Here is a 22,852-nt window from a genome sequence, read left to right as displayed (position 1 = left end):
ATAAAGTAGTGATTAGGGTCAATTAATTCCAATTATTGATTGTTGTCAGCTCATTAATTAATTAATTTGCACACGCATCAGCCTTAGGCACCCAAATTTGTGTGACCTATGTAGAATCTGGGGGTATGTAACAACATAAGATGTCATTGTCATTTCAAACCACTGTACATCCCTAAAGATTTTTGCATTTTTGTTTACCAGCTGTGACTTTGGCTTTGTATCTGTAGGAATAAAATAATTGACCATACATGAAGTTGAAAGGAATTATAATTACTGCATTGTGTCATGGTCTTCAGTGCTTGAACACTGCCAGATTGTAGGATATTCTGTATGAAACTCCAGATCAGGAAAATGTGGATTTCTCGTGTACATTCTCCCTCATTCATCAAACACAGTACAATGAAAGACAACAGCAAATCAGTGCTTGCCTTTATTAACTGTTTTCTGATACAAGAAGGTAGTGAATGCTACTCAAATTAGATCAAATACAACTGCCATCGAGCTTAGTTTTCAGCATAATTAATCTGCATTTTGTTAATGAGCAGAACTCATCAGCAATATGACACATTACCTCCTCAAGCAATTCTTGGTAGCTGATCTATAAATCTTGCTAATGATACCATATCTCCAAAATTACTTATATAATTTATATTTTATCAAACACTGCTATTGATCTGTTTTAGATCCACACTTATATGCATTTAAAATCTTTCCTGGTCAAAGATCCCATATAACATATGAATGCTCTGCTCTGAAGATTTGATTTCTGAACAAACACTTAATCATGGTTATTAGAAAGTAGCTTAACAGAATTTATCTCTTGACTGGGAATTCGTCCATATGATTAAATAAAAACCTTGAATTCCCGGTCATCTGCGGAATTTCTACAGATAATCTTCAGTGGTCCTTTTCTTACATCTCTTGAGGTTCAGATGTCACGAACAGGGGTTGTTTTCACAAGTCTAAAGATATACAACCAAAAACACTACATCAATAAACAATGTAATATGACCAATATTTATTCCACTGTGCTTTGGTTTCTCCTTTTTAATAAAAGAATTTGTATTGAGAATTTACTCTCTAAAAATCTCAACTCAATCTCAATAGTCAAGAAGTCAGAAACATCTTAACTTTATGTTCCATTTAATTTTATTCATGTCACACACAATTGGTGTTGGTTTAAGTCTCAGAACTTCTATGCTCATAAACCCTTAATGGTATCAGAGCAAAGAGTCAAGTCTTCAAAACTTGTTGAGTTGAATAAAAAGTAAAATTCAAGAGGTATTCAAACCTGTACAGCTGACTGCTGAGAGCTATCCTTTGTTTGAACAAATTTATCTATCTGAAAAGGAAGAAGTAAGGTTCCCATATATGAAGCACTAGTGCTGCTTTTCTGATCAAAAGTGAAGCTGTTGGTTAATTCAACCCTATGTAATATAAAGACAGCAAGATAGAAACTGTCAGCTAATCCATGAGCTCCTGAAAATGTGTTAAATATCTGAAGCTAAAGTTTCAAGGCAGTTTTGACCATTTATATTATTAGTTTAAATCAGGGCTGCCTAGAGACAAACCCGGGTCTGGGGCAAACACCCCCTGGGTCCGCCCACCCCCCTCTGGGCGGGCAGCCCCCCTTCAGACCAGCCCCAGTTACTTGTCCTGCTCCTGTCACTATGTGCAAGAAAATTCTCCAAGGTCTGGCACCAGCATTGCTCTCCTGTTCCTGTGCATGGCAGCGCCACAGAGCAGAGTCCTTCCTTCCTTCCTGCTGCGTCCAAAGAGGCTGTTTGGATGCGGCAGAAAGGAAGTACTCTGCTCTGTGGCGCTGCCATGCGCAGGAACAGGAGAGCAATGCTAGCATCAGGCAGGCCTCCCTTGGATGCTAGGCCCAGGGGAATTTTGCCCCCCTCTCAACAACCCTGGTTTAAATCTACATGGACCTCCAAATTCTATAAATTGTTGCTAAAAATTGCGTGTGCAAATTTGGGTACTAGCCCAATTTATGTGCTCAATTTAATTGAGCTAATTAGCACTGATAATTGGCTTGTTAATAACCAATTATTGGCACTCATTAGATTTAATCGAAATATACGTGTGTAAATTTAGGCACAGGATCTGCTCCTAAATTTGACATATTATTTCAAAAAGGATCATGTGTGGAACAGGAGCCTTCCTAACATTTGCATGTATTGTTATAGAATGAGGTGGGATACACGCCTAATTTAGGCATGCACATTTGCACCACATTTCAGTTGGTGCAAATGGCCATGCCTAAGTTAGCTGCAAATCCCGGGTGTAAGTGCTGTTCTATAAACAGTGCCTAACTTTAAGTGTGGTTTATAGAATTGCACTTTTTTGGCATTGATGTTTTTGGCACCATATATAAAATCCATTCCAAAATGCTTGGAAATTCATTTTGCATAGCTTCAACATGACACAAGAAATGATTTTTATATATTTAAACTGTTAATAAGAGATGAGAAAAATAAGAGAAGTATACAGTAGGTAACATTCAGTGGCAGAGTTCTGCCTATTAATTTAAACACATTAGGCTTGCTATTCAGTTGCTAGTCTTGATTCTTGCCATCACTCCACTTTCTCTCTCTTCCCCTGACCATGTGAGTGCCCACCTGCAATGTACACACCATCATGTTTTGGCATGTACTTGCAGAATACTGCATGCTGAAAAAACGGTCAATTATACATGTATATGTCCACATATACACATAAATGTCTACAGTACTGACATTTGTACACATTCTTGCTGCCCAAAGCTAGATGGCTCCTTATAGAAATACTGCCATATTTTACATATGGAAAATTGATACCATAAAATTGCATGGGTGAATATATGGCGATGTAAACACAGAAGAACAAAATCACACAGGAAACAGCAAAGGTGACTGAAAGAGGAGGACTGGACAATGCTCTTGAATACAGAGTTTATTGATCAATCTACAGACTCGATACGGCCTTGTTTCGGCCAAAGGGCCTGCCTCAAGAGTCTTGAATTGCTGCAATTAATAGCTATATCCCTTGTTTTTTCCTTTCTGGACCAGAGGCACAGTTCTCGTTAGTTCAGGGATTCCATTGTGCATCCCGACTGAGCATTCAAGTTATAACAGTATCCAGGGCCGGTCTTAGCAACTGTGGGGCCCTGTGCAGACCAATTCACTGGGGCCCCCCCAGTCCCACCCAGCCCCGCCCCTTGTTGACAAGATATGTTTTAAACATTTTCTTTTATTTCAAATAAAGACAAATCAAGCAAAACTTGTGTACAAAAACTAATTCAAACTTGAAAAATGCTATACTAGGAAACCTTTGGGTTTAAAAAGCAAAACCATGTGCAAGTAAGGACTAGATAAATAAATTAAAACAAATCCCCTTAATATGTAATACTTGGTAGCAATAATGAAACAGTGATTGAATATTCAGATAGCAAGCAGCCTGAGACAACAGATTTATTTTCCACTGAATATCATTAACTTTGTATGAACTTGGCTGCTAATAGTGTGCTGAACTGGACAATGTTGGCACATTTAGCCACACCCGTTTACTAGCCATGGTGCATATAAACAGTAATCATTGAAAATATTACACCAGTACAGGAGAAGAAAAATTACTTTTTTTTTCCATTATAAATAATTTCTTTAAGCTGTTACAGCTCCAGTATACCCAAAATGACACAAACCAAATTAGCATACAGATTCTGCAAGCAGCACAATACCAGAAAAACAGAACATTGCTATACATTGCAAAATAAGACAGCAGATGTAAATTCTCAAATTGGACATATTCCAAACACTAAAATGAAAATAAAATGATTTTTTCTACCTTTGTTGTCTTGTGACTTTGTTTTTCTGATCATGTTGGTCCCAGTATCTGATTCTGCTGCTATCTGCACCCTTAACTCCACTTCCAGGGCTTCCTTTCCATTTATTTCTTTACTTTCCTCTTTTCTTCTTCATTTCTTGCCCTATATCCATAGGTAAAAATCTGGATCCTCCGCGGACTTGACTGGAGGAGGTATAGAGTGGATCCAGCTTTTGCCTATTTTCTCCAGCCATGTGCAGTTTTTCTCCTCTTTTCCCTTTCCCTCATTGCTGTGAGTATGCATCTCCTTCCTCTCTCTTCCCTCTCCTCCATCCATGTCCAGCATTTCTCCTCTCTCTCCTCTCCTCCATCCATGTTCATCTCATGTCCTCTCTCTTCCCTCCCCTCCATCCAAATCCAGCATTTCAACTCTCTCCTCTCCTCCATCTGTGTCCAGAATTTCTCCTCTCCCCTCCATTCATCCATTCATGTCCAGCATTTCTCCTGCCCTCCCCTCCATCCATCCATATCCAGCAACTATCCTCTCTCCCCTGCCCTCCCCACCCATCCATGCCCAGAGATTCTCCTTTGCTCCTTGTCCTCCCTTCTCATCCACATCCAGTGATTCTCCTTTGTCCCCTGCCCTCCCATCCCATCCCATCAATGTCCAGCGATTTTCCTCTTCCCTCCCCTCCATGTCCAGTGACTCACCCGCCCCAGCCCCCAATTTAACTTACCCCCCTTTTCAGCCCCCAAGTTTCTGAGGTCCCAGCCCCATCTGTGCCCTCAGTTTTCTTCAGCTGCTTTCCTACCAGCCGCCGTGCATTTAAAAAGTTGTAGTGGCAGCAGCGAAAAAAGCAGGCTCGCCTCTAGCCTTTAAGCCTTCCCTTCTTTCTCAGTGTGCACTGTGCCGCCTTCGCGGAAACCAGAAACAGGAAATTGCATCAGTGCACGCTGAGAGAGAAGGGGAAGGCTTAAAGGCTAGAGGCGAGCCTGCTTTTTCACTGCCACGACTTTTTAAACGCAGGGCAGCTGGAAGGAAAGCACATGAGCGACAATATGGCAGGGAGTGACAGGAAGCACTGCGGGGTCCCTGGAGGTGCGAGGCCCTGTGCAACTGCTCCTGTCACCCCTGCCTAAGACTGGCCCTGACAGTAACGCCGTTTTTTTTCTTTCCTTCCAAGACTTGCTACCATTCATTGACCAATTGACCAATTGCAACTTACTCTGCACAAGTTCCACTTCTTCAATTATCTTGAGTTAAGATATAGCTATTAATCTCAGCAACCCAAGAATATTGTCTAATCCTCCTTCACTGTTTCCTTTGTGTATGGGTGAATATATGCTCATAAGTGTTCATACCAACAAGAACACATTCACTTGTATGGAGTCAGTGTGTAGGTGGTCCCAGGGAAGTTCAAGTGTACAGCGCTGTGTACATCTAGTAGCGCTATGGAAATGATAAGTAGTAGTAGTAGTAGTAGGGATGGTGTTTGAGATACACACATAGGAGAAAATTCTATAAATGGTGCTCAAAATTCAGTGCTGACAAAAAATCAGCACAGAACGTTATTCTATAACAGGCGTTCCAAGATTGGAATAGTGTGTACTTCCAGGATCCGCACTCAACTTTGGGCATGAGGCATTCATCTGAAACTAGGTATAAATCCCAATGTGCAAGTTGGGCATTGATCCCCCAAATTCTGTAACACTTTGCACATTTTAAGAGAATGCCCCTGACTTGCCCATGCCCCCCCCCCAAAAAAAAGATCGCCAACCACAATCTTCAAAGTGATCAATCACATGTTTGCTGACAAACTAAACCCAACATGGGCCATGTTTCGACACCCTAGCTTTCTTCAGGGGTTGATGTTACTATAGGCATCTCTCAGATATATTTGATGTTGATTCGCTGACCTAAGCTTTTTAGCATTTTGAGGTTACTCAGCATCTATATTTATGATAACCTCGCTGGCTTATAAGAACCCCTGAAGAAAGCTCGGGTGCTGAAACATGGCCTGTATTGGGTTCAGTTTGTCAGCAAATAAATGTGTGATTTATCACTTTCAAGGTTGTGGATGACTTTTTCCACCATTGTGGATTTTCTCGAACTGCTTGTGGAAGAGTTTGTTTTTGTGGTTTGTTTGCCCATGCCCCCACCCATGGCCACACCCCTTTTCATAATTTGCAAGGAAACATTTAGGTGCTATTCTTTAAATAGGCTTGTGTATTTTCATGCAGATCTTAACATTCCGCATAGATGTAAACATCCTGGCCATGTTCCACAGACCTTGGTGGTGGGGAGAGATCAGAAAAATGGGATCAGATATCAGGGGTGATCATATTAGGGAGGGGGGAGGAATATCTTTAGGAAACTGGTTTTCCACTATTTTTTAATTTTTATTTATGGTTTATGGACTGGGCCTCTACCACATTTCCTGCCGTGGCAGATAGCATAGAAGCATCCGGTCTATCTGCCACTGCATGTAATGTATTGTGCAGTCAGTGTCTGCCCTGTGTGATAAATGCAGGATAGATGCTGGGCACATCCCTTGCAGTTACTGCAGAGGCCTTGCACTTATTGTGCCTTAAAGTTTGCACTTAAGGTGCAGTAAGTGCAAAAACTTAACACACTTTAGTAAACAAGCCCCTTAGTTTATCCATTTAAGTTGGATCACACAAATATCTGTCTTACCTTAAATGGATAACCTATCCATTTAAATTTAGGACTGCATATTCAGCAGACCAACTTAAACAGCGCAGCTGAAAATCCACATAAAGTTATGTGGATAACTTATTCTGCTGAATACAAAAAAAACAATCCTAAAATGAATTCAAAAGTTATGTTGATTTAAAAATAGGAAATGCTAGTTGAATTAATATGGTACAGCACAATGACAGATGTTATTTTTAGTTAAAATTGTGTTGTAATGAATTGAAAGACTGCAGATCCATTGCCTGTGTTTTCTTACCAAACTACAGTTTAAGGTGCATTGAGACTGGTGGCAGTCTTTCTTTCACCAGTCTGATCTTCTAGTACCCCAATGTTGATGGGTACCTTGCAGGATTCCACAGCACTACAAAAAGTAACACTGGAGACTACCGTATAACAGCTTCAAAACATCCAAAGGAGGCAGGGGCGTAGCTACGCCACCCAGTTTAGCCTCAGGCCCGCCCCAAAGAAGATCCTTACCCTCTCCTACCCCGCCACAGCGCTTCTTTTAATGCTGTCGGTGCTGCTGTGCAATGTCTCCCACCCCCGCGGCGGCGCTTACATTTCGCTATGGCGCTGCCTGCCAGCAACTCTACAGATGCGTCACCGACGTCCGACATCCTGCTCCGGGGCCTTCCGCGTCCAGCCTCCATAAACAGGAAGTTACATCAGTGCGGCAGAGAGAAGGTCCCGGAGCAGGACGTCGGACGTCGGTGACGCATCTGTAGAGTTGCTGGCAGGCAGGCAGCGCCATAGGGAAGTGTAAGCGCCGCCGCGGGGGTGGGAGACTATGCACAGCAGCCAACAGCATTAAAAGAAGCGCTTCAGGGGTGGGAGAGGGTGAGGAAGTCAGGGTGCTGGCCCGGGGAGGAGAGGGAACAGAAGGGTGAAGGGTGCTGTACTTGCCAGGGGCAGAGGGTTGGAGGGAAGGGAGAGAGGTTTTGTATTTGTAGAGGGGAGGTTGGAGGGAAGGGGAGAGGTTTGGGATTTGCAGAGGGGAGGTTGGAGGGAAGGGGAGAGGGTTGGGATTTGCAGAGGGGAGGTTGGAAGGAAGGGGAGAGGGTTGGGATTTGCAGATGGGTGTTGGAGGGAAGGGGAGAGGGTTAGGATTTGCAGAGGGGAGGTTGGAGGGAAGGGGAGAGGGTTGGGATTTGCAGAGGGGAGGTTGGAGGAAAGGGCAGAGGTTTGGGATTTGCAGAGGGGAGGTTGGAGGGAAGGGGAGAGGTTTTTGATTTGCAGGGGAGGTTGAAGTGAAGGGGAGAGGTGCTGGACATGTAGGGGGGCTGGATGAAAGGGAAAGAGGTGCTGAACACGTAGGGGGGGCTGGATGAAAGGGAGAGATATGCTGGACATGTGGGGGGGGGGGCTGAAGGAGAGGTGCTGGATATGCAGATGATGGCTGAAAGGAAAGCAGACAGATGTGGACCTGCAAGGAGGGCTGGAGCGAAGGGAGAAAGGTGCTGGACCTATGGGAGGGGTTAGAGGGAAGGGAGAGAGGTGCAGGGAGAAAGAGCCAGATGCATAAGGGGAAGGAAAGAGAGGAAGAGAAGCTGGTTGGAGGGTGGGATTAGAGAGGAGAGGGACACATTGGTGTGGGGGAGGGAGAAAGGGGACATAGGGAAGTATACAGATACAGAAGGGAGATGATGGGCATTAGATGGGAGCATGGGGACAGGGACACAAATGTGAGATGCTGTATGGGAAGGTACATGGGCACAGAGGGGTAATGCCTGACAAGGGGGGGGGGGGGGACGGGGATATGGAATAGAGATACAATGCTGGACACTGGAGAGGGGGGTATATGGACACAGACGGGGGGAGAGATATCAGACAAGGGGAAGAATAGGAACACAGAAGGGATATGCTGGGCATGGGGTGCATAGGTGCACAGAGGAATGATGATGGATGAGGGGATATGAACACAGGGGAGATACTGGACAAGGAAATATAGGAAAACAGAGATGGGAGATGGATGATGGACATGAAGAAAGAAGAAATGTCAAATAGGAGACACTGGCAAGTGAGTTAAGAGAAGACAGAGGGAAGCAGAAACCAGAGCCTGGGACCAATATGATTTGAGAAAAAATGACCAGACAACAAGAAGGTATAAAAAAATATTTTATTTTCAATGTTGTGAATATAACATGTTGGATTTGAAATGTACATCTTGCCAAAGTTGATGTTAAACATGGCTGGGGTCCTGGACTAAGGTTACCATATGGCTCCAGAAAAAGGAGGACGGATTGAGCCAGCCGGGTTTTACTTCCATTGCTTTCAATGGAAGTAATTGAGCCAGCCGGGTTTTACTTCCATTGCTTTAAAGCAATGGAAATAAAACCCGGCTGGCTCAATCCATCCTCCTTTTTCTGGAGCCATATGGTAACCCTATCCTGGACAGAAATCTAGGAAGGATCCCAAAGTCCATTACCAGGCTGCGCCTTCAGCTTACAGCATGCAGGCTTTCTCTGACCAAGGAACCAAGCACAATTTATTTATTTATTGCATTTGTATCCCACATTATCCCACCTCTTTGCAGGCTCAATGTGGCTTACAATATGGTTCCATCCCCTAACACCATCCCTGGCATGTGCCATCTTTATATTTTGCACAGGAGCAAATGCCTTTCTTTGTTTCACTGGTGTTGTACTACATGCAAGGTCTAGTTTCTTGGGGTTTCCGTTTAATTTATATTTCTAGAGTTTGTGGTCACTTATTCTGTATTGGCATTTGTGTCTTGTGTGTGTGACTGAGGTATTCTGTTAGCATGAAGTTTCCATGTAGCATTCTGTAGTAATTTGGCTTGTTCAGCTTTCCTGATAAATGTATTTGTATTTTAGGGCCCTACTATAATATTTAAGGCACTTCTTTTTCATAGTTAGGATCTTTGTTTTTGGAAGTTAGTGTTGGCATGGTAGATTTGCTCTAGGTTCTGAGTGACTTTTGTTTTTTGATTTTTTTAAAGTTAATTTATGTCTGTAATTGAGATTACACTAGAAAACAAAATTTCTTTGTATGATGAGTTTTATGGAGAGTTGTCCTTGCTGTGATCTGTATCCATTGTTGGTGGAAAGCCAGGAGGTTCTCTAGATGCAGAATGTGTGGTTCAATGGGGCTGAATAGTGCAGTCTATTGTACTTCCCTTAGCTCTCAATTGGCCTGCAGCCACTGAAGCCTGCACTGCAACCCTCATTGAAGTTATGGGGAGTGGGGTAGGGACAGAGCATGGGGTGCATCAGGTTGCTGTTTTTTCTCTTTCAAAAAAGTTGGCAACTCTAGTGCCCACCCATCCAACCTGTTGGCCCACCCAAAAATTGCCTTCTGGCTATGCCACTGAAAGGAGGAGAAAATGAGTTGAACTCACTTATGGAATAAGAGGTTTATCGCAGTCTGGTGAGGCCCATCCTTCTTCACACTGACACTCCTGCTCATTGTTACACACCTGTCAAAGCCAAATTATGTATTCGTTAACTGTTGCCAAGTAAAGTTGTTGCTCAGATGACACAGAATAATTTCTAAGGCATCACACTCTCCGTAGACAAAGCCTGGAGATATGACAGCATAATGCATCATCCAGTGAAAAGTTACATTCAAACATCAGGCGAATAGGCTGATGACAGCTGCTAAGATATTCACATTTCATCTTTATAGTATAGATAAATCTAAATGGTTTACAATGCTAAAACTAAAAATATAAGGGGGTCAGGAAAGATACAAAAAGTATATCAAAGATACTGAACCAAAACCCAATGTGCATCGGGTATGGTATAAAAAAGTTACAGTGTTCTAGTGAAGCATAGCACTGGTGAACAACTAAAAGCAATGATCTGATCCATTTTAAAGATATGTGTGAACAAGCTCCATTCTTTTAGGGAAAAAGGCTAGGCAAATAAATATATCCTCCAGTTGGGATGACATCACAATCATCAGCCAATCACACTGCTGCTGCTCATCAATATGAAACAGAAAAAAATCCTTACTGCATTCCCTTTGCACTTTTTGGAGCAGTCAGGGTCGAAACTATAGGCTTCACTAACACCCAGACACGTACTGTTGCTGCACACCTGTAATTCAAGTCACAGACATGCATATAATTTTCAGCAGTGAGTAATACGTTCTGCATCATTTTCACCAATAAAGCAATTATTTAAAGAATGTAAAGTGGAATTTTTATGATGGTGCTGTTTGTATTGTACTGACATAAATCATAATTCAGTTATATGATTGTCCTACAATACTGTTAAATATGTATATTTCTGATACAATTTCATGGTAGTCTTATTACTATGTTTCAATTCACTATTTGCAAGTTTACCTCATTAACTGTATGTATGTATGGTTATATTGGTCATTTTACTATTGTTATGCTGTTAACAAAATTGGTTTATGCTAAACTGAGTTTGCTGTACAATGCCTTAGGTGGACCTCTTCATAAAGGCGAATAATAAATGCCAATAAATAAAATGCCCACATTGGTGATCTGTGCTACTCATTCCATGAGCATATGGCGGGTAATTTTATAACTGGGACCATAGTAAAAGAGCTATTTAGGGCACTATCATAAGCCTATTTTCTAAAGAAAAGTAGGTGCCTACTTTTCTTCATAAAATACCAACATAAGTGGTCAAAATGTGCTTTGATTTAAGGCACAATCAAATGCTTGCATCTAGAACACATATACATTAACTTATTTTCTAAGTTACATGTACATGTATGTTCCGCCAACACTCACTTAAATTCCACCCATATGCACATCTATGCATCTTTATAAATTAGGGACTAAATAGGTGCCCATCCTGCTTATTTTCGAATGAGAAGGCCGGCCATCTTCCGACACAAATCGGGAGATGGCCGGCTATCTCCTGACCCGGCCAAATCAGTATAATCGAAAGCCAATTTTGGGTGGCTTCAACTGCATTCCGTCGCAGGGCCAGCCAAAGTTAAAGGGGAAAGTTTCGGCAGGGTACGGAAGGCGGGATGTGGGCGTGGTTACGAGATGGCCGGCTTCGGCCGATAATGGAAAACAAAAGGCCACCTCTGATGAGCACTTCGACGGCTTTACTTGGTCCATTTATTTTTAGGACCAAGCCTCCAAAAAGTGCCCCAACTGACCAGATGACCACCGGAGGGAATTGGGGATCACCTCCCCTTACTCCCCCAGTGGTCACCAACCTCCTCCCACCCAAAAATGTCAAACCCAGCTCCATGACAGCAGTATGCAGGTCCCTGGAGCAGTTTTTAGTGGGTGCAGTGCACTTCAGGCAGGCGGACCCAGGCCCATCCCCCCCTATCTGTTGCACTTGTGGTGATAAATGTGAGCCCTCCAAACCCCACCAAACACCCACTGTACCCACATGTAAGTGCCCCCCTTTACCCTTTAAGGGCTATGGTAGTGGTGTACAGTTGTGGGTAGTGGGGTTTGGGGGTTTTGGGGGGCTCAGCACCCAAGGTAAGGGAGCTATGCACCTGGGATCAATTTGTGAAGTCCACCGCAGTGCCCCCTAGGGTGCCCGGTTGGTGTCCTGGCATGTGAAGGGGACCACTTCACTATAAATGCTGGCTCCTCCACGACCAAATGGCTTGGATTTGGCCGGGTTTGAGATGGCCGCCATTAGTTTCCATTATTGGCGGGAAACCAATGGTGGCGATCTCTAACGCCAGCCATCTCTAACGCTGACCCCGACCGTATTATCGAAACGAGAGATGGCCGGCCATCTTGTTTCGATAATACGGTCAGGTATGCCACTTTCCAGGGCCGGCTCTAGAGATGGCCACCCATATAGATGGCCGACCCCGTTCGATTATGCCCCTCCATGTGCCTTAGGAGTGGAAGAGTACCCTAATGGTTAGTACAGTGGTCTCAAAACCAGAGGAACTGAGTTCAATTCCTACTGCAGCTCCTCATGACTCACGGCAAGTCACTTAACCCTCCATTGCCCAGGTACAAAATAAATGCCCATATATAATATATAACCACAGAAAGGCAGTATATCAAGTCCAATCCCATTTCTGTTTCTTAAGCTAGGCACCTCCTTTTTAACATTACCTCTTTATGCCTGAAATTTATGATACAGATGGAATGGGGGGGAATCAAGATGGCGACGTGAGCGGAAGTCGGGACCGCCAGCTCCTGAATTTTTCATTGACGTCTTGGCGAGGGGAAAGTTTCTCTGACCTAGCGATGGGGAAGAGAAAAGGAAAGATAGCGGTTCCTATCTCCGGGGTCCCGCAATCAACTTCCACCACACGTCAAATGACTTTGGATAATTTTGGGATCGGGGTCCCTGGAGAACAGTCACCCACCTCGATTGACTCAGCCCCGTTGAGGATCGAGTGCAGCATTGAGGGAGTAACGCTCACCCCTCCCTCTTAAACTGCACCTCCATGACCCGGAAGTGATTTGTTACACTCGGGGTCACAGCGTCTGGAAGCCGCGGAATCCCCCGGCCCTTCAGCGTTTGTTGCAGGAGGACCCACGAGTACTTCTATTCCAGGCCAAGGAACAACGATGCAGGACTCGGTTCGAGGATCTGCGCTAAATGCCCTGGAGATCGGGACCGTGAGTACTGGAGTGTTAGAAAGACTTGCAGTGGTCACTATGAATGTCTTATGGGACGCTATTCAGGGAGTGAACAATACTTTACTTTTGCTGAATATTTCACTTAAAAACGAAATAACTGACTTAAAGAATTCTAATCAGTCAATGTCTGAACAAATTCAAGAGCAGAATGCTAAGTCTCAAAAAACTGAAGAACAAATTGTGAAATTACAAAATCTTACAGAGGCTTTAGTCAAGGAACGGGATATCCAGGATAGAAAACTTGAATACCTTGAAAATAATGGACGAAGAAACAACCTGAGATTCTTGAATTTCCCAAAGTCTACTTTAATAAATGTGTTAGATATGTTGAAAAAATATTTCAAGGATGTATTGGGGATTCCAGAGGAGGCATATCCTCCTATAACGAGAACCCAATATATCACAGGGATATCATCATTACCTAAAGATAAAACTCAAGTTGCTCCTTCTACTGAATTGAATTTGACAGATTTCTTGGAATCCTCCCTTGAATTTATTTCCGAATGCACTACATTGCTGGTGACATTCGCACTTGAACTTGACCGCAATAACATCTTATGGTCATATTTCAGGCATATAAATGACTTATTCATGGGACATAAAATTCAAGTATTTTGTGATTTGGCGCGAGCTACTCAAAGGAAAAGAAAGGAATTTTTGATATACAAATCTAGGGTTCTAAAGTTAGGTGGTACCTTATTTTGAAATTTCCCTGCAAGTGTTGTATTACCTTGAATTTGATAAACTACCTTTTCTTTAGCCCAAAGAAATTATTAGATTTCATTGAAGCAAAAGAAAAGAATGCTCAGTCCTTGGAACAGAACCCATAATAATGAAATGCTGGTAAAATCGGCTGTGGGGGCTTGTATCTCCTATCCGCTCTTTATTGTTATAAATTTAGGTCTTTCCTATGTTAGAATTTCCTAGTTCTTGATTCATAATTTTTGTGGACAAATGTATGAAAAATATTTTTGTGTTATATTCTGGGTAATATATTACCCCATAGTATTTATTTCTGAATTTCATCACATTTATGTTTTATAGATATAAATGTAAAATTTAATAAATAAAGAATTAAAAAAAAAACAGATGGAATGGGAAAGAAGGCTTTAAGAAGTCAGGCTATTAGCATGGTACCTGGTGCATGGCAATGAGTATGATATTTCTGGAGGAGTAGGTCATAAGGTTAAAATAAGTGCAAAATCAGAAAACACAAATTAATACAAAGATTGATAGCAAATAAAGTAGTTCTGCTAACAGATCTAGCACCAGCTAATAATTAGTGTATGCTAAATGATTTTACACCCATAGGAATATAATGGGCATCGTATCATTTAACATGTGCTAAATCTGTTAGTGCACCTTAGTAAAAGGACCACAAATAATGAAAAAAGTCTGAGACCAGGGGAACCCTTTCTTGACATGGTTCAGAGCCAGGTTATATCTGCCTTCATTTTGTTTAGTTAACAGGGAGTCTTATCCTAAAGAACAGTGCATATTATCTGCAGCAAGGCACATAGGAACAAAATCTTTAGTAAAAGACCCCCAGAATGTCATCTGTGATTAGTTTCAATTTTGAGTTTTTTTTTTTTAATTTAAAACATCCAGTTGATTCAGCTTTTTAAGGAATTTAGTGAGGGTACATAGTCAGCTCTCCAATTATGGAGGCACTAGGGATAGGCTGGGGGAGCAATGCATTGCTTCCTCCTCCTCCTCTCTCCCCCCCCCCCCCCCCACCATGAATACATGCCAAATACACCTTTCCTGGTGGGGATGCTGAAGCCCCACCAGCCAAAGAAATACAGTGTCACGGCTTTCCTCCTCGCCGCGCTGCTTCCTTGAGGCATAAGTTCAGCCGCTGACACCAGGTTTTCTTGCACACATTGTGATAAGGCTAGTAACCGTGGCCTTAAAGAGAAGCAACTAACCTCAGAACTACAATACCCCAAATCCCATAGGAGAGGGAAAGAGAAGGGAAGACCTAAAAATGCAAAAGGGATTTCTAACACCAGCAGGGGGGAGAAGTAGCTCAGGGCAAGGTGGGCCAGTTACTCCATTTACCACTAGGGGGAGCAGAAGAGAAGAAGCCCAATTCCCTTGGCTGTGAAAGCAATATATAATTCCCCCCAGCTGTGAGGAGGGAAGGACAGATTTCCTGAAAGCTCCCAGAAACCAGGAGGGAGAAGAGACCTACTCAGAGAAAAAAGAATCCATGGAGTACGTGGAGGAAGGAAAGGATCTGCCTCCAGAACTTCCTTGCATAGAGGAGCAATCTACCATGGATTGGGAGAATACAAATGCAGACCATTCCAGCAATTAAAGGCAGTGTGGGAGGACACAGAAGTTTTGGTGCTGTGAAGTGGGAGATGAACTGACAGCCCTGCTCACTGCAGGGCACCTGAAGTGCAAAGAAGGAAAGGTGATTTAATTATTATTTTTTCTGAAGGAACTGTCTGTGTGGGATTGTTTGAACTGTCTGAGACAAAGAGGAAGGGGCAGAACTGTCAATAAGCCCTTCTTGGGAGAAAGGTCCCTCTTAGAAGCAGAGCTGCCAAGGGGTCCTAATTTTTGAGAGGGAGATTTTAGTCCACACCCCCAGCCCCGCCCCACTCTGCATTGGCTCCATCCACTGGCTCCAGCCCCAACACCTCAAACCCACGGCCATTTCAGCAAAAATGTTTTATTTAATAGCCTAATACCCTTTTCAATTAGCTTTCATATGCCAAAACCTCCTGCCTTAGGTCAGGTCAGTATAATGCTGTTATGGTATCCTCTCCTGACCCGAGGAAGGAAGTGCTGGTTCTGAAAGCTAATCAAAAATGTTTTAAAATTAGTGAAGGTATCACCTTATTTTCTATTTTGTGTTTTATTTGCATTTATTAACCTTTAGTAACATAGTTACCACATTACTTTATCCTAAATTAAAAGTAAAATTATTCTGTGTACCTTTGTTGTCTGGCCATTTACTTTTTCTAATTGTGTTGCTCCCAGTCTCTTGATTCTGCTTTCCTTCGTCTTCTCTTAACTCTCATGCCAGGATTTCCTGTACATTTGTCATTTTCTCTCTTTTTTCTTCAATATTATTCTGCCTCTCTCTCTCTGTCCATATTTAATTCATTCTTACTATCCATTCTTTAATTTCCTTCATTTAACTTCATCTACCTATAGCTTTTCATCTTTTCCTCACCCTTGTTCTCCCCATGCCCCTTCTTCTTATTCTCCAGTCTTTCACTACTCTGTCCTCTCCCCCTTTCCATCCAGCAGCTCCCCTCTCTCCCCATCCTTCCAGTGTCTCCCCTCTTTCTTTCTGCATCCTTCCATTCAGCATTTCCTCTCTTTTTCTCCCTACCCTTCCATCCAGCGTCTTCCCTCTTTCTCTCCCCATCCTTCCACCCATCTACCGTTTCTCCTGATCCTTCCATCCAGTGTCTCTTTCTCCATCCCCCTCCTTCTATCCAGTGTCTCTCTATTTCTCTACCCTTTTCTGTTCCGTGTTCCCTCTCTCTCTATACATCCTTCCAGTCTCTTCCCCTTTCTCACTGCATCCTTTCATCCATCTCCCCTCTTTCTCTCCGTATCCTATCCAGCATCTTCTCGCTTTCTCTCCCTATCCTTCCATCCAGCGTCTTTCTCTCCATCCTTCCATCTGTCTTCCCCTCTTTCTCTCTCCATCCTTCCATCCGTCTTCCCTCTTTCTTCATCCTTCCATCCAATGTTTACCCCTGCTCCCAATCCTTCCATCCAACATCTAACCCTCTCCCGATCCTTCCATCCAGTCTCTCTCTCTCTCTCTCCTTCTTTCCATCCAGTGTCTCTCTGTACCCTTTTTTCTATCCAGTCTCTCTCTCTCTCTCTACCCTTTTCCATTCATCATGTCCCCTCTCTCTCTCCCCATCCTTCAGTGTCTCTCCTGTTTCTAGCCCTACCCTTCCTTCCAGCGTCTTCTCCCTTTCTCTCCCTCCTTTCATCCAGCAGCTCCCCTCTTTCTCTTGCCATCTGCCCAGCAAGGATCCCCCCTTTCTCCCCATTCTTCTCTCTAGCAGCTTCTCTTTCTCTCCAGCCCTTTTCCATGTCCCGTCCTTCTCTCCCCACCTTTCAATCTCTCTCTCTATATACCCCTCTTCTATCCCATGTCTTCACTCTATCATTTTCTCCCCTCTCTCTCCTGCCTCCCGCTCCCCCTTCCACCCTTCCACCACTCGGTATCCATTTCCTCACCATTGTTGCTTCTCCTGTTGGGCAGCAGAAAAAAAAAGCAAGTGCGGGGCCGCAGCAGCCTTCATGTATGGGCTGTTGGCTCTGCCGCTCCTCTGTCCTCTCTCTGTCCCTGGAGCAGGAAGTTGATGTCAACTTCCTGCTCTGGGGGCAGAGTGAGGAGTTGCAGAGCCGACAGCACATGCCTGAAGGCTGCTGCGTCCCCTCGCTTGCTTTTTTTTTTTTCATCGACACTGCTGTCCAACAGGAGAAGTAAAGCAGCAGTGGCAGGAAACGGGTACCAGGTGAAAGGGGGAGCGGGTGACAGGAGTTGTTTTGCCGCTGCTGCTGCTGCTCACAGGGAGAAGTAGCAGCAGTGGGGGAAAAAGCAATCTGACCTGCAGTTTCTCAGCGGGAGACTTTCCCGCTTTGGCAGGAGTGCGGGAGATAACCCGCCAAAGTGGGAGTCTCCCGCTGAATGCGGGAGACTTGGCAGATCTGTAGAAGGGGAGGGGGAACCCCCACCTTGCATTTTGAGTGAGCATTTGAATTGAATTGAGCCTGAGTTTTTGAACTGAATTTTGATTGTGCTTTTGAACTGAATCTTAAACATGTTGAACTGTGCTGGAACCATGTGAACAGAACACGATTTCCGCAGAGAACCCCAGGCGGAAGTAGAAGACCTCTTTACGACATGCAAGAAGTTCTGGTGTCAGTAGCGGAAGCCACACTACTTCTGCCTTAAGGAAGCAGCGCAAGGAGGAGGGGAGCTGCGGTACTGTATTTATTTGGCTGGTGGAGCTTCGCCCCCCCCCCAGCAAAGGTAAAGTGGTGTTACAGTTCTGGAGGGGGCAGGACCCCCTGTGGCTATTCCACTGCTTCAGTGTATATGAAAGACAGCATAAACCTCAAATGCTTTCAATAAATGTTCAAAGCCCAACTGTTTGCATCAGAAACAAATTAAAAAGTTCCAGAACAGGTAAATTTTCAGCATCACGTGGTACCAGCTCTATCCTGGTTTGGTCAGACCCAGCTCAGATCTGCTGAGCTTCCTGGTAAAAATGACTTTATCTGTGCAGTTATGGGTTTCTGAACATCAGTACCTTAGAGATAGGTATGTGATCTTTCTGTTCTTAAGAAGTTACCTGAGCTCACACTACATGGTAACCAGGCCTGAATGTATGCACAGCAAAATGTGGGGATAGAGCTTGAAGCTCCTGCCCCTTGCCACCCTGATGACTTCCAGTCCTGTCCTGGCTCTCCAATCCTACTTCATGCCCTGAACTGCCAATGTCTTCTCCCTTGCAGATCCGAAGACTTCAAATCCAGCTCTATTGCTATTAGATGGGATAGAGTCATTGCAGCAACACAGGCAGACTGACTCTTTCTCTGTGCTTACCATATTATAATGACAGCATAGCCAGAATCAAAGCCCTGAGATCTGTACGAGGGGTGAGTGATGGAAGGGAAAAGATCATAGGTTTAAGCCAAAGAGGGTGGGAATTAAACTGAAGGTATTCTATAAGGGGGCTAGGTAAATGAAGGCTCATAATGATGCTGGAGGAAACAGTCAAATAAGTGGTCCAGAAAAGGTAGGGAAATGAGAGGTCCAGGAGTGGAAGGAGAAAATTTGGAGGTCAACTTGGGGGGGGGGGGGGGGGGGGGGGGGGGGGCAAAGGGCTGTATGGCACTACCACTGCTTCAAAGCAGCAAACGCCAGACTCTTTCCCTGATGTTGACTGAGCAGGGAGGTCAAGAAGGCAAACCTATCCAGGGCCTTGATGTCACACAGTAGTCAAATATGTAGATAAGATACAAAATTTAGGCATAAGATTTATTTATTTATTTGTTGCATTTGTACCCCACATTTTCCCACCTATTTGCAGGCTCAATGTGGCTTACAGTCGGTGGATAATAAATACAAAGTTGTATAGTGATCGTATGAGGTATAAGTGGAGGGTCGGAATGGATGAAGATTGCGTGTTGTCCTGTTCAATCATAGTCGTGCTGTGTTGGTAGGTGAAGAGGGTTATGTGGGGTTGTTGGGGTAGGCCTTTTTGAAGAGGTTGGTTTTTAGTGATTTCCTGAAGTTCAAGTGGTTGTGGATTGTTTTCAAAGCTTTTGGGAGCCCATTCCATAGTTGTGCGCTTATGTAGGAGAAGCCGGATGCGTAAGTTGTTTTGTATTTCAGTCCTTTGCAATTTGGGTAGTGTAGGTTTAGGTTGGATCTTGATGATCTGACTTTGTTTCTTATTGGTAAGTCTATGAGGTCTGTCATGTATTCTGGGCCTACGCTATATATGATTTTGTGAGTAAGGTGCAGATTTTGAAGAAGATCCATTCTTTGATTGGGAGCCAATGCAACTTTTCTCGGAGGGGTTTGGCACTTTCAAAGTGTGTTTTGCTGAATATCAGCCTGGCTGCTGTATTTTGGGCATTGTTCTTTGCAGCCCATGTAGATTCCGTTGCAATAATCTGCATGGCTTAGGACCACTGATTGTATTAGGTATCGAAAAGTTGCTCTTGGGAAGAAAGGTTTTAATCGTTTGAGCTTCCACATTGAATAGAACATTTTCTTTGTTACAGAGTTTACTTGGCTCTCGAGGGTAAGGTTGCGATCGAGTGTGACACCGAGTATTTTCAAACTGTCCGAGGTAGGGAGGGTATGTCCTGGAATATTTATGGTTGTGGGTTTGTATTTGTTATATGACAGATTGATTTATAGATATGATCTGGGCATAAAGACAATGGATTATGGACATACGATATGGCTTATGCTTATAGAATGATGACTGTGAACATAAGATATGGAGTGTGTACATAAGAAATATAGATGCAAGTTATGAAATATGAATGTGTCATATGGATATGGTACCTACATGTAGAATATGGATTATGTGGAATTTGATGTACACATCTAAGAAATGGGTTCCTCATTGTCTATTATGGGTACTATGCAGGCCTGGCAACCCACTTTGGTTCAGGCTCTGAAATGACAGTAAAACTGACAATGCCCAATTCTATGTGACTTTCAGCTGAACTGCAGAATAAATCAAGAACTCATGATCTGTCACAAGCCATATGAGGAAGGCTGGAGGTGCAAAATGGCTGATCACAAGGGTTTAGTAATGTGACAGTTAGTGACAGTTAACAGATGTTCGGGAGAAAGAAGTAACAAAGTAGTTCCTTGGGAAGGTGACAGGGCTTCCAAGAAATGTTAGCCACTTCATTAACATACAACCAATTATCCATAACCAATTTATTATCATAACCTATCATATGTAACCAATCAATTAGCATGTAGCCAATTACCTGTAACCACAATATTATCATATGTTATTGAAATTATCCATATAAAGATGACTGTACCAGGAAACTGGAGTCGGAGTGTTAGATACAGCCAATGCCTATGTATAGCAGTTCTATACTCTCATATGAGAAATTCCTATTTGTTATCTGTGCTTGGTAAGTAAATAAACAATTGCATTTCTCATAACTACGTAGCCTTGGTTTATTTATTCCACCTATTAGGAGGTGGCTGGTCCATACATCTTTAGTAAGGGATAAATAAACCTAAATAAATTCATCATCAATGGTACATATGTGCAGATAAATCATCACTGTTCCATTATTACTGCTGTTTCAAGTGAAATACAGACATATAGGACTCACCTCTTCATTTCCACATTTTGTTCCTGTTTCCACAATCCCAGTCTTTAGGCTAGGATGGAAAGAAGTTTTGCAGGAACGTATTGAAGCTGCATTTCCTGTTTTAGGTAGCTTGTTACCACCAGTGCAGAATAGCTTCCCGCACTCCATATCCCTGTTTCAGAAAGAAGGGGAAACAGTTTACTGATACTTTATCACAATAACATACTGAACATTTTAGAATATGTTTGCCTTCAGGCTGTTAAAATCTACATCTGGCTCTACTTGAACTGTACTTGAACCAGTATCTAGGGAATTCGATAAATGGCACCTATAGTTAAATTCTGCACCCAACTTTTGGCATAGAAAAGCGCTGTAATGGATGTAAGTTGAAGAAATAGGGCTGAAATGGCAGATCAGCATAAAAATGCATGTACAGTTATAAGATAGTGCCTCAGTGTATCCACCTACAGTTACAAAGGGGATAATCCCATGGGAGGGGCATGGGCAGGTTAGGGGAATTCTGTAAAATTGTATGCAGTATTATAGAATAACATGGGTGCGTGCCAAACTTGTATGCTAGGATTTACACCTGGTTTCAGTTGGTGTAAGTCCTCATGGCCAAAGTTGGGCGTAGAATTCGGCACCCAAAGCTATTCTGTACAGAGTGCTCATCCCGAAGTGCCCTTTATAGAATAGTGCTGGGCATCGATTTTTTTTTTTGTGCCTATATTTGGATGTCATTTACTGAATCCGGCCCTAAATGTCCTTCTGCTTCCTGCATTCAGACCACAAGCAAGACTAGCTGTGCCATCTCTAAAGGACCTGTGCTTCACAAGTATGAGAAAGGGCCTTCTTAAGATTAATTTGCACCTTGTGGGACTCTACCTGCAATAAATCTGCCAGTCTTCAGAAAACTCTTAAAAACATAAAATTGCTTTCTAAACCTGAGAAGCAATTGCAGCCTATCTTTTGGATATACCCTCATAAATGTGTGACTTGGGTGTCTCTAAAGGTCTTGAAACAGAAGCTGAATTTTTCCTGACATGCGTTTCAGTAGTGGTTCTGCTCTGGAAGAAACATAAGTGTGTTCCTAGGAATTTCTCAGCTGGGCTTTCAGTAAGGGAAGAGCCAGGGATCCTTTAGGTGATGTGATGCCCAAAGATGTCTGGGCACCAGCACTGAATACTCGGGGCTATTTTCTTATGTGCTGGCTGCCAGAGCTTATGAGAGTCCTGGACAATATTCAGCTGGGACCCTCATAAGACACTATATGGGCGCTGGTTGAATATCAATTGGGACCACATAAGGGAAGTAGGTGCCCTCTGATTCTGATCCCCCCTGCCTCCCAGCCCTCCAGAACATCCCAAAGCCCCCCTTTGATCCTCCCTCTCTCCCACCCATTCCCTAGAAACACATTCCCCTCCCCCCAGGTCCATACCAACATCCCCATCCCATTCATAATAGCATACCCCTTCCCCCAGAGCTTACCAAAAGTCCCCAGGGGCCAGTGGAGGTGATGGGAACAGGAGCGACCCTCACTCGCTCCTGCCACTAACAGCTGCTTCTGAAACATGGCTCCTGTGACCTCTACCTGCAGCTGTGCAACACTTTGGTAGTACCACAATGCTGCCATAAGGGTACAGCAGTCAAATTTCCAAAGGCAGCTGCTAGGGGCAGGAGTGAGTGAGGTTTGTTCCTGCCCCCATCACCTCCACTGGGCTACCAGGGGCTTTTGGTAGACCTGGGGGGATGGGGATGTGGGTATGGCTCTGAGGGTAGCTGCCTTGCCCTGTCGGAGAGATGGGGGATCTTGCTTTGTCTGTTGTAGGGATGGAGAGAAGGGGATCAGAAGCAGGACTAGGTGCTTCCGGGAGGAGTTAGAGGGAGGGGGATTGGAGTCGGGCAGG

At 43.6% G+C, this 22,852-nt stretch overlaps 1 protein-coding gene across 1 annotated transcript in view; it reads right to left on the bottom strand.

Annotated features, from left to right (window-relative positions):
* Positions 1–915: 915 nt before the first annotated feature.
* The window catches only part of LOC115469718 (zinc metalloproteinase-disintegrin-like bothrojarin-1), a 50,854-nt gene continuing 28,917 nt past the window's right edge, over positions 916–22,852 (bottom strand). Inside the window, exons 6-9 of the mRNA XM_030202505.1 lie at positions 20,967–21,117; positions 10,501–10,584; positions 9,885–9,962; positions 916–962 (exon numbers count right to left, since the gene is read on the bottom strand). Of these exons, the coding sequence (XP_030058365.1) occupies positions 9,885–9,962; positions 10,501–10,584; positions 20,967–21,117 (313 nt within the window). The 3' untranslated portion in view covers positions 916–962. The remainder of the gene's footprint in view (positions 963–9,884; positions 9,963–10,500; positions 10,585–20,966; positions 21,118–22,852) is intronic.

The sequence above is a fragment of the Microcaecilia unicolor genome, chromosome 4 (genome assembly GCF_901765095.1).
Source record: "Microcaecilia unicolor chromosome 4, aMicUni1.1, whole genome shotgun sequence".
In the NCBI taxonomy this organism is placed as follows: domain Eukaryota; kingdom Metazoa; phylum Chordata; class Amphibia; order Gymnophiona; family Siphonopidae; genus Microcaecilia; species Microcaecilia unicolor.
The sequence above is the reverse complement of the archived record's forward strand: the minus strand, read 5'-3'. Positions and strand labels throughout refer to the sequence as shown.